A 12493-nucleotide genomic window follows, 5' to 3' on the forward strand; every position below is an offset into this window, starting at 1 on the left:
CAGGTGAACGATGGTGAGGAGAAGGGGATTGACGAGGACAGGTGAATTTTCATTTTAATATTTTTACTTGTATGTGTGTATTTTTTATACCGTGTTTTTTTTCCATTTTCATAACACAATTATGCTAAAGTGTCAACTTTCTTCTTTTATTCTTTGTTCGATGGAATTTATAAATTTGACCCAGAATTTACTAATTTACTGTCTCTGCTGTTTTGGGTTTGCGGTTGTGCGTTGTCCCCAGGATGCAACTATGTGCGAGTGCCCGTCTCTTTTGTGTGTAACTGATCCCGCCTCGTTGGTAACAGGAAGAAGCATTTGTGTTATCTAGTGTTACGTGAATGAGATTAGTGGAGGTCAGTTTGGTTGTTGCGGGGACAGAAAAACACTGTTTTGCACTCTGACTTTTCTGTATCCCACGTTAGTTTAGGGCTGCTGTTCTCATGTGTATTTCGGTTTTTGGGGAGCAGTATAGTTAGTGAGGTTTTTTTATTTAATCTAGGCTCCAGATTCCTTTTGTTCTTTTTATTTATTGAGCATCCACTCGCCCTTTGTTTCCCGTTAGTACCTCACCTATTGTGTTAATTGAAGCAATTTGATATTATAATTAATAAATATCTTTGTTTAACCGTTAAACATCTGTTTTTTATGTTACTTCCTTCTACCCCTTTAGCCTGGTCGTAACACACATGATCTCAATTTGTGAATGTTTTGTTCACAAGCCTACAGTGTTTTTGTGTGTTTCAGGTTTTTCTTTGGAAACAAAAACAACAGTAATGTAATCATGTTGATTGAGTCTCCTCCCAAGAAACAAGGTTCCAGTAAACGCTGTCACTCTCTTTACTTTATTGTAGGAACCACCAAGCAAGAGGAAATTATGAGATAATGTTGCTGTAACATAAAGAAATAGCAGGGTATTGAATCTTGACCTGGTGATCCCAGAGTCCCAAAACATGGGTGGACATATTCTGTCAATAAAACGGCAACTTTCCAGTCCGTTAAAAACCAACAACAGTGATGCGCTGGATGTTCCTCTATCAGAGCTTTCTCAGAAATGGAATTTCCTCAGAGTCTTATCTTCTCCATGAGGAGGAAATGCAATTTTCTGACAATCCTAAAGCCTTTTTTTTCATATAGCTGCATAATCTAAGTTTACATCAGAATTCTTTTTGTTTTCATCGCCGTGGGTTCATCTGTAAGTTTGTCCACCTGGAAGCGTCTCCTGTCCACAGTTTTTGACGCTTCAATCGGACTTTTTTGTGATCACCCATGTACGTTTTGGTAAGAGTCTACCCACTCATGGCATCACAAAAACTTGATTTGAATAAAATGTGGTACTTTGCAGGATCAGACACTCAGTATAACTTTCATCCAGATCTGATCCAGATTATGGATTAGGCGTTAATTTGAATGTAACATGGTTCAGTGCCATCGAACAAATTCAGATTGATTCGATGGCAATACTATAAGCAGGTAACGCTCACACTTATGTGGCAAATGTTAAAAATGTTGTTGAACAGGTACAGGAGGACATTTGAAGTTTTATGAGAGAAAAAAAATATGGTAAGATAAAATCCTCTCTCTCTGTAAGGCTGAACAGGAAATGTTTTTTTTTTTCAGTGCTTATATTCACAACATTGAAGATTTTTACATATAAACCCAAAGAGAAAGTTTAAACCTCCCTTATTTGTGTCATGTTTTATAACCAACTGTCCTAAAATAAGACAAAAAAGAACCTTTGATAAAGTGATCATGGAAATCCCCACCAAAAAATAAAAAAAATATATATATCAAAACTAACTTTGCAAAATGTTATGTTCTGCAACCCACACTGAAAAGATTAGATCACATGACTTCAAAGGATATGAAAATGACCACAGGATTAAACCCGAGAGATTAGAAAGCACAAAATGCCAAAACAATCATCATAAATGCTATGAAGGAGTGACTGAGACCTTATTTGTGTTAAAGCTGGTGTTTGTGTAATGGTTTTGTTAAAAGGTGTTAAATAACGGGGCTTTTCCATGATACAGTTCTAGCTCTACTCGGCTCGACTCGGTTTTGTATGAGGTTTGTTTGTTCTAATTTTCTTTTAGTCCAGTACATTTACTTGTACTTAAGTAAAATGTGGTACTTGTACTTGAGTAGAATATTTTCAGTACTCTTTCCACCTCTGGTCAAAGTCCTCGCAACCTAATCCTCGATTTAGGATTCCAAAATGGCTGCCAACAACAACAAAAAGAACTCTGCTACTTTCACTGTTGATTGCATTTCTGTCTCATTCATTTCACATGGAGTCAGTCGTAAGCATAGTTCTGTTGAATTTCTATCTGTCCACGGTGATGCTAACCACGGCTAGCATTCGTGTTTTTTTTTCCTGATTTCTCAACTGGAACGTAGTGAACTCTGAGGTTACGTTGCTCCCTTGTTCGAACTCCTGACGTATATTGAACACACCATACATGCTGTGACGAATGCTAACAGTGCTAACAGGAAGGACGTTAGCTAAAAAAAAGTTGATTTGATTTGGGACAGCGGCTGTAACATTATCTCAGTGAACTTCTTTCAAGTAGCCTATAAACCATTTACCTGAAATTGCTGTTCCAGGTAGTAAAAATATCAGTATTAATATCTTTATAGGTGAACTAGCTTGTTTTAGCTTAGTTCTGGTACGTGTGAAGACCTATCAAACTGATTTTACATGTATTTGTGAATAATACAAGGTGCACTAATTCATTTCTGTCAAGTCTGTCCTCGTCCACGCAAAACATTACAAACAAGTTCTCATTATACACGTTTGTAGGGGTGAGGGTGGAGGAGGGACAAAACAAACGCATTAAAATAGTAACACACACGTCAAGGAAGTCTGTAGAAACTTCAAAACGGTGTCAAATTGTGGTAAAACATTTACAAGCGTCATTAAGAGTTGCCTTTAGTCAGCGTTTAAAGGCAGAGATAAAAGCATCCAGTTTCAGTGTTTTTTTGTAATAAGTTCCAGTCGTTTGATGCAGCAAAATGAAAATGACAGTTATTCCAAAGCGAAAAATTGGTTGTTCATTTTAAAGACAACCAGTTTATTTGTGTTTTTATCAAAGTACTTACCCATTTACTGATGTACAACCTGGTTTCTAGCATTTAAAATAAGTCAAATCAGCCGAACTAAATCTTTAGCTCGATATTTTAACAAACAGACACAACGCTGGTTGCAATCTCAACAACTTGTACTAGAAAAGTCTCAGGTTTTCACTTGTTGGCAAACTACCAATAGTTTGCAAAAGAGAATTAACATAAAGCATTAAAATTGCTCCAACATCACATCACTCGATGTGATGCAAACAGTGCAGTATGTGTTCATCCAGCAAATGTCTTTCCCAACTAATTGCACACAGGTGGGAATCATGTGTCTTCATAGGAAATAATCACTGACTGTTTGCAGTCTCACGTCAGCAGCTGCATCATTCAGATGTCACACAGGAAGTTTTCACTAACACTGTCTGTTGTGGATGGTTTCTTCCTGCAGGCACTGAGGGCATCTGGTACCTCAGATTATTCCAGAACCTTCTGCTGGAGTACAATTTGGTGAGTTTGTTGGTGCCAAGAAAGTCTTTCGTCCACTTCAAAGCTCCTTGTTTCCTCTTAATGTAACGAAGAGACTCTGGCAGGCGGCTGTAATCCCCCGCGCCATCTGGTACAAGAGTTTTGATTACAGTCAATTTAAAGGGAAGTCAACAGATATAAGATATGATAAGTCAAAGAGTTGCGTCAATGAACGTTTCCATGAGCCACAGGTGACGTCCAACACAAGAATCAAAGCCAACAATGCCGAACTGCAGATCAGTTAATGAAGACTTAAAAATGGATTAGGCGTTAATTTGAATGTTCAGTGCCATTCAACAAATTCAGATTGAATCGATGGCAATAGCTTTAAGCAGGTAACGCTTAAATCTGTCTGTGACAGGTCTTTGTCTATGTTGTTAATCTGGTCGGAAGGTTATCCAGATTAAAAACCAAATCATTATTAGATCTGCTCGAGACATGTGACTCACCAATTTCCACCAGAATCACTCGGAGGTCGTTCTGCGTGAGAGCGTCGTAAATGCCGATTTTCTGTTCGTAGATCTGCCGGTTTTGGTCGTGGCGTAAGGGTGATGTCTCCGCTGTGCTCCCACCAGTGGAGGATTGCGAGAGTACGATTATCAGTCTGCGGCACTGGCGTATTGTCGCGGCAACGGCATCGTGAAAGGCTGTAGAATGTCCAGAAACAAAGAAACTGAGCTGCCTGCCTGTTATCGTCTTCTGATCGTCTTACAATAACATGCTTTAATCTCTCAAGTGGGTAAGAAAACTTCTACTTTACTAAAAAACAGGTGAGTGTCTGTTCCTGACCTTCACCGGGGCAGTCGTCCCGTCCTCTGATGTACAGGGAGTAGCCATGTTTGGCCTCCAGCTCCTCAGGTAAGATCTGCAGAGCAAAGTTTGCCGCCTCAGCAGAACTCAGGGTGTCGAGATGAAGGAAGCTCACGTAGCCGTCGTAGAGCTTCCCATCTGGCGCTGTAGAGAGAAGAACAGAGTCTCTGTGAAGCTTCTACCATTTGTGAGTTGAATTAAACGTCTGTCTCCTTATGCCTTTTTCTACAGTTACATTTAACATTTAAGCATTTAGCAGACGCTTTTATCCGAAGTGACTCACAAGAGAGGAATAAACTACGTAGAAGAAGTCCTAGAAAGGACTCTCGATAGGAACAGTGGACTGAGTGCCGAAGAGGAGGGGGTGAAAGGTAAGAGCTGGGTTTTCAACAGCTTCTTGAAGATAGACAGGAGCGTCCCTGTTCTGGTAGCGCTCGCTGGGTTATCCACCATTGCAGAACGACACAGAATTCCAATGTTTTCTAAAAACTGAGAAGTTGCTCAGCTCCTCCCGAACGATCAAACCACCATTGAGCCTCGGTGATGCATTTGAGCGGAGAGGAGAGAGTTAGAAAAAAAGATGCTTGTACATCGTTTCTGGGTTTTTTGGCCTGTTTCTGCACATTAAAAGATAAAGACTCCAAAAAATGTGTTTTTGACTGTTCACATTTCAACTTCTGGCTGTTTTGTGGTTAAAGTAAGCAAAGAAAGGAGTCCAGATGGACATTGTCAGGCTTAGATGTGCACAAAACCCAGTTCATATTAATGACAACTAAACACTTCCAGCTAAATAAACTTTGGGTGGGTTCTGTAGAAATGCAGCGCTCAAAGATAAACACTGACCCGGTTCAGAGAAATGTCGACGCAGTTTCCTGTAGGCCAATACGACATTGACTTTGAAGAGATTGACCGCAGCAAAGGTCAGCAAGGCGAGGAAAGTAGTGAGGCAGAAAGCAACACTGATGTAGAAGACAGTGTGGTCACCTGGAGAGGAGAGGAAACACTTTAACTTCAAACACAAGACATTAAAGACCTAGAAATTGATGCCTGCTCAAGCCTATGATTTCTTAGGAATACATTTGCCGTGTTATAGCGCGGTTAGACAGCCTCTGTGTTACTTTATAAACCACATGTTCCCTGCACCAAACTCCATAGAGAAAAGCAGTGATTTTACATCACAGGCACACAGGACTGCAGACTCCATCAGTCAGATTAACTGAAGTGACATAAAGTTACAAAACAAAGCAGCTTTAGAACAGCAGTCCCGTGTCTTCAGGAGCTAAAAACGCACGTTTTTTTCTATGGACTTTGGTCACGGCCGAGTCTGCGCTTTACAAACTTTACTTTTTATTGTTTACGTCGTTGCTGTGTCTTTAATTCTTATTTTCAATGTGAGCAAACATTTTTTACATTACATTACATGTCATTTAGCAGACGCTTTTATCCAAAGCGACTTACAATAAGTGCATTTCAACATTTTGGTGCAAACAAGAGCTAGAAGTAAGTGCTTGTCATAAGTGCGATGTACAAGTAAGTGTTTTTTTTGTCGTCATCGTCTTAGTCGAGTTAGAGTCGCATGTGTTTTTAGTCGCCGGTGGAAGATGTGGAGGCTTTTTGTTTTCCCACATGCAGCAAATTCAGCTTTTACAAGGAAAACTGTTGCCACACGTTTCTCCTCAAGTATTTATAAAGCTGATTCATGACAATCAATTTAGGAGTCCGTATTTATATGCACTCCCCTTTCAATGTGTATCTGTAAATATTTAAATAGTGATGTTTGCTAAGATGTGGGAAATTGGAGTTTCCTCGGAAAAGATCAGTAGATGTAGTCTAATGACCTTCTTGGAGCAGCATTGAGACATTTTTGTTGCAGGTTGAACTCATTATGTGGCAAACAATGGGGACTTTCAGGAACAAAGGAAGGACTTTAGGGATGGACAGCGTGGACTCGTTGAACACCCGGCCTCCTTCTTGAGAACTGAAAGACACAGGACAAAATTAATGAGTCAAATCAGCGAGGTTACGAATGGTTTGGTTGATTTATTGCAACGGGAAACCGGAAACTCACTATTTCCAGGACTCACTGAGCTCCTTGTAGTCATCAATTAATTTCCCATCCACAGTCCAGTACATGAGAATTCGCTGGACCTCACTGAAGCCGATTAAGGCTTTACACTTTAGCTCGACGCTCTTACCTGAAGTGAAAATAAGAAACAAAGCAGCTATTTACAAATGAAGTTTTAAAAGGACGGTATTTTAAGACACGGTTGTTGGGCTGCTGGTGACAATCCCAGCAGACACAGGGCGTAAAGTGGGCTTCACCCTAACGGAGAGGCGATCAATCCACACAGAGACGGCGTTTTAGGGAACCGGAAATGGTATTTTCCGAAAACCTACTGAAACCATTTGAAAGATCCGCTTTGTGCCGCTTCCGTCTGGACGTGGTCGTACACTCACACCTACGAGGGTCCAACTCCGTGCAGAAAAGCCCTTGTTCTGAGCGCGTCACAAAAACCCAGGTCTGTTTGCTGCAAGGCAACGGCGCTAACCACTACACCACCATGTGACCCCAAGGCGCATTCATACTCGGAGACGGACAAAGCAAGAATCTTGAAAATAAGCCCCGATAAACAAATTGGGACTGGTTCCATGTTACTCACCCACTTGGACCACGACTTTCTCTTGAGGGTTCACAAGCACCGGCACTGAAAGAATTGTATCTAAAGACGTAATCAGAGTAAAATAAAATGAGTCAGTGGGATATTTTATGTTTTGTGCAGTCTCAAGACCTACAACAGTAAATGTGACCAAAGGTTTCACACAGGTTTTAACAGTCAGAAGTTGTCATAATCCAAATTTGGTCAGATTGTCTAATTTGTGGTTCAATCTGCCTCATATGGCAACAGTCCACCTACTGGCAACAGGAAATGAAGTATTCATTTATATAACAATAATAATAATAATAATACATCTTATATTTTTCATATCTGCGTCAAACCTGACACATTTGATTTGAATTGAAGTTCAGGCCAAAAAAGATTGATGTGTAAATACTGAGCAATAGCACCACCTACTGGAAACTGGCAATTTCTTCTGCATTGAATGTAGCTCCAATGATTATGGTTCAATCTGCCTCAAATGTCAAATATGACATATTTGATTAAAATCCAGGCCTAAAGAGTTTGATGTGCTAACACTGACTTGCAGCAACTGCGGCGCCACCTACTGACAACAGGAAATGCTGATGTGTTTTTTTCAAATGAAGCTAAAGCGTTAATTTAAAGTGACAACACGTACCATTGTTTACAGTTAGATGGAAGCTTCGCGCGGCAGTGTACGTCCTGCCGTCCACGCTGACATCCACTAGGCAGGTATATTTCCCAGAATCCTTATTAGTGAGCGGGGGAAGCCGCGCGTTGCCATTCTCATCCGTGTAGATGACCTTCACGGGGCGACAGTCCTTCACACAGACACATGACAATTTTCATGTATTCATTTTTGATGAAACTGACAAAAAATAAATAAATAAAGCAGGTATTTGCTTCAAACACCAGCAGCAGATTCAACCTGTCACATGTTTCTGATTTGAACAATAGAGGGCAGTGTTGCTGCTTGGTTTTGCTTCACTGTGGGAACTCTCAGTGAACAATTTTTGATGAACATTTGCTGATTTAATTCAGTTTATGATGTTTCTATGTGTATTTTGACCTAATTCAAGCACTATAGTTAATATCTCCATAAATGTGATAATCCTGTAACTTGTGACAAACATTGTAATATTTTGTTGTTGTTGTCTTTAATGTTGACATGAAACCTTTTATACAGTATGTTATAAAGAGTTGACAAATAAACTTGCATTTTTGACTCAAATCTTGACTCAGCTCTATAAACTTAGCTTGAAAGGTGTAATAAATCATATTCACTTACAGATCTGTACCGGAAACCCAAAGACTCGTTTCAGTTGTGTAACCTATACTATACTGCTAAAACTCCAAAGCTACGCAGGGGGACTCATCACCTCCTTTCACCATGGCCTTCAAAATAAGAGCGATTGACCTCTCCTTACTTATGACTTCCTGTACAAACCTTTTGCCAGAACACTCAGCATTTAGGTAGCTTACAGTGGTTATGCTTGTAAAACATAACACACAGTTTTATTATATAATTTCAGAAGTTATTCTCATGAAATAAAATACAAGTTTTCTATGTTATCTTACATCTTAACTGTTGTCCAACATTAGCCATGACAGGAAGTAGCCACACTTTTACACCTGTCGAGAATAAGTCGGGTTTCCAGAACAGATCAGGTCAAAATATGCAAACGATGTGGAAAAAAACAGCACTTTTTTATATAGATACCTTCATCCATCGTACGTTTGTTGTCTTTTTCAGTCTGAAGATCTCTCTTTGTTTGCAGGGAAGTAGTTCACTGACTCCCCGACGGGCGGTTCTGTTCTCCAGTGGATCAGGACAAGCTCTAGTGGACACCAACACCCTGAACTTCATCGCCAATAATCCAGCCTCGCCTCTGTAGAGCAGGAGATAAAAAGCAACAGAGCTGCTAACCATTTTTACTGGAGTTTTACCCTAATTTCACATCTTCAGAGTCATTGCGATGTTAAATGTCTTGTTGCGGGGAGATTTCCACTAACAGACAGTAGGGGGCAATGTTAGTGGAAAACCAGCCTTGCAAGATCAGGGCCGCCGACCTGGAGTCCTCAGAATCAGGAGGTCTCGCAAAAGTCTTGGGTCATGCGGGAAACCAGGTACCAGCTATAAGATCAAGTGGTTATTTTAGCCGAAGCAGAGAAAACTGTTATTCAGAGGAAGAGAGGAAGAAGGGCAAATTTGGCTTTGTGCAAATTCAAAAGAATTCAAAAACACAGAAGGGAGAGGCGAGCGTGTCAGCGGTTTGTTTTTACAACAGTGAGGATAGCGAGGTAGACGATGGATGGTTAGATGTTTACTGTGGTGTCGTAAAAAATATGTACTCCAAAACTGCAGGGGGAGCTCTATAAGAGAAAAAGGCAAAGTTCCGCCTAAAAAATCCATAACTCCATTTGTGCTTTGTTGTGCCGGCAACTAGCAATTTAGCGCTAGACTCGTTAAGTTGGAGGAGGAGGAAGAAAGAGCACAGAGTGGTTAGGGGGCGTGGTCTGGTCATGAAATCTGACACTGAGTTTAAGCTGTCAAACAAAGGTGCTGCTCAAACAACAATGTGGAGAGAGAAAGACGGCAGAGCAACCGTCCCTGCATTTAAAAAAAGGGGGAGGAGTCTTGGACAATGAGCCTTGCGCTGATTGGACAAGAGAGTGATGTAAGCGTGAACCAAGCATGGACTAAAATAGCCAATGACAAAATGTGAGCGCAGTAGCGGGTGTTTAACCAGAGGGGGCAGTAGATACGCAGATAAATTCAAAACTTTAAACTCAACTGTGAGGATTTACAAATAACATGACTCGATACACATGTACACTGGGGAAAAGAAGTCATTTAGGGGGTTAGTTAGACTTTAAAGGTGTTGGATTTGGTATAGAATTACTTAGTTCATGATAAAAAACAAGAAATGTTTGATGTAAAATGAATCTATAAATGACAAAAGCAATTTTAAGCTCTACTCAATCAAACTCCTTGACAACGGTGATAAGCAGGTGTTTTGTGTACCTTCTCTCGCAGGTGTACGTCCCGTCATGTGACGCCTGTACAGGCAGAAAGCCCAGTAAGCCGTCTCTGACCTCCACTCCTCTGGGCAGACTCACGTCCGGCCTCCGCACTCGGCTCCACGTCACGTTTGGGGCAAAGGGACAACTCAGCAGGAAGAGGTGGCCGACTGTCACATGGTAGGTATCTGGCTTCACCCTGTGGCCTGAACGGGACAGTGCACAGGAAACCAGACCAGACCAGACAGTCATTTAGATTCAAGTGAAGGAACGACCATATCTACTTCTATATCTATATCTGCCCCAGTTAAATAAATAAAGGTTTAATCATAATAAAATGGATTGTCAGCCAGTTTGATAATGGAATATTTGGCCTGGTTTTTTGGGGGGATTTTTGAATAAAAACACAAGTTTTGGGTTCTTTTCTCCTCTTTCACAGTAAAGTTCTTCATCTTTCCTTTGAGCACAAAACAGAATGTTATAATTTCAAAGATTCAACATCATCGTCGTCATCATCTTTTATGTTTTTGCCACCATTTTGGTGACATGTGACGATTGTTTCTGCAGAAGAACAATACCTCAGCGTCTGATAACATCATCTTGACTCGTTTCCTCTGAACACCGATGCTAACGTAACCTCATTAGGTGAGAAACTTCCTGGAGCCTCAAAAGACCACAGAGTTCTTAAAGCCAACGTTTGACGTATTTTTAACCACAGGAAGTTGAGTAACATGTGCACCGCAGCAATAAAAGCATCATTTTTTGACAGATTATTTGGGATCTTATAAGAAAGAGAGGATAAAGGAGAGCTTTGATATTTGTCACTCATTTGTGTTAAAAAATAATGAAATAGTTATTAAACATATTCATATTAGGGCTGCAACTTATTTTAATTTTCATTGTCATTGAAACGCTGGATTGTTTTCTTTGATTATTCAAGTCCTAGTTTTTAGTCTTTTAGCAATTGTTCATATTAATCAATTGGGCCGATATATACCTTTATTTATCAGCCAATTGTTACTCTATATGTATTTTTGGTACTTTTTAAATGTTTAAAAGTCATAAAAATGTTACTCTATACATTATACCATACAGTGTTTGTACAAGTGGTTCCCAAAGCCTGGGTCAAGACCCACAGATGGATCGCAGGTGATTGTTTTTGGGTCCCCAGATGTAAGTTTATACATTTTTAAATAGGAATTTTGATCGGCATATGTAGAAAAAAAACTAATAATAAAACATTAAATAATAATTTGAGTCACCTTATCTCTCGCTCCATCTTCATCTAATGTCACTATACCAGTGTGTGAAGAGATGAGTATTTTATCAGTTGGTTCTTGGTAAAAAAGTTGTTTTTTTTAACCCACTGGTTTACAGGAAACGTTATATGTTGATGTTGCAAAAACATTGCATCACATGTTCGCTTTCACTTCACTATTGAACAAACTGAACAAACACAACAGCGTTCATTACAAAACCACAGCAACGACTGGATGAGCAGCTTTAAATGTTAAAAACAGGTTTAATTTCAGTGAGTAAATGACAAGTTACTGATTAAAGTGGTTGATTAAACAATGAAAAAGCTAGACCCGGTTTAGAGGACGGGGATACTCACTGTGAGCCATGGACATGAACCTCAGACACAGCAGAGCGCTCAGTGAGCAGAGCAGAGTGGACCAGGACATGGTTCTCCTGAGTGGACGTGAAAAGGTTTATATTTCAGTGAACTCCTCATGTTCTTACACTCACTCACTCACTCACTCACTCACTCACTCACTCACTAAACACTCTGAGCTGAGGCAGTGACGCAAACAGGTTCCAGAAAAGAAAGAGAAGTGGTAAATACAAACTTCCTTTCACAAGGAAATAAAGAAACACTCCCAGTCCAGTCCCAGGAGACTCCACCAAATATTTTAAAGGTTAAAAGTCAGCGATCTCCACATTAGACAACATTATTTCAACATTCAACAGCCTTGACTGAGTAGAAACAGGAGTTGTTGATCCCCTGCTGCCGCCTTCATGAAGTCCAAATGGGTTATTTTTTGACTTTGGTGTTTTAAAACCTCAGTTCAGATTTTATTTCACAGTTGAGTTGCCCCCTGGTGGCTAACTACTACTTCCATCCTAGATTCTGGACTTTACTTTAAGACTGCATTCATTTTTATACACAACCCTGGCCTTTGTTTGGCATTTTCTCAGGGTTACGATGTGATTTCTCTCAAAGATTTGTAGGAAATTCCAAATTTCCCATAAGAATTGACATGAGCATGAAAGATTCTTTGTCTGTGGAGACTTCAAAAAACCCAAACTATCACTGTATTATTATTATTATTTTTTTAAATAAATAGAGAAAAATAGAAATAGAAAAAATATATGTGTGTGTGTATATATATACATATATATATACACATATATATATACACACATGT

The 12493-nt window shown here is 39.8% G+C and overlaps 1 protein-coding gene across 1 annotated transcript; it reads right to left on the minus strand.

The window, feature by feature from the left end:
• Positions 1-903: 903 nt before the first annotated feature.
• Positions 904-11824, minus strand: LOC131476976 (interleukin-1 receptor-like 2). The gene is made up of 11 exons (XM_058654799.1): positions 11680-11824; positions 10069-10270; positions 8764-8932; positions 7702-7864; positions 7065-7124; positions 6473-6599; positions 6243-6382; positions 5248-5388; positions 4384-4548; positions 4044-4241; positions 904-3682 (listed from the first exon to the last, which is right to left on the minus strand). Exons 1-11 carry the CDS (start codon positions 11747-11749, stop codon positions 3453-3455), a joined length of 1665 nt encoding a protein of 554 aa, XP_058510782.1. The 5' UTR covers positions 11750-11824; the 3' UTR covers positions 904-3452.
• Positions 11825-12493: the final 669 nt, after the last annotated feature.

Source organism: Solea solea, chromosome 2 (genome assembly GCF_958295425.1).
Source record: "Solea solea chromosome 2, fSolSol10.1, whole genome shotgun sequence".
In the NCBI taxonomy this organism is placed as follows: Eukaryota; Metazoa; Chordata; class Actinopteri; order Pleuronectiformes; family Soleidae; genus Solea; species Solea solea.

Coding starts and splice junctions, on each gene's coding strand:
- LOC131476976 (XM_058654799.1), bottom strand. CDS start 11,749: ATGTCCTGGTCCACTCTGCTCTGCTCACTGAGCGCTCTGCTGTGTCTG. Junction 6,383..6,472: donor CTCAGTGAGTCCTGGAAATA/GTGAGTTTCCGG, acceptor TGTGTCTTTCAG/TTCTCAAGAAGGAGGCCGGG. Junction 4,549..5,247: donor TCGACATTTCTCTGAACCGG/GTCAGTGTTTAT, acceptor TTCTCTCTACAG/CGCCAGATGGGAAGCTCTAC.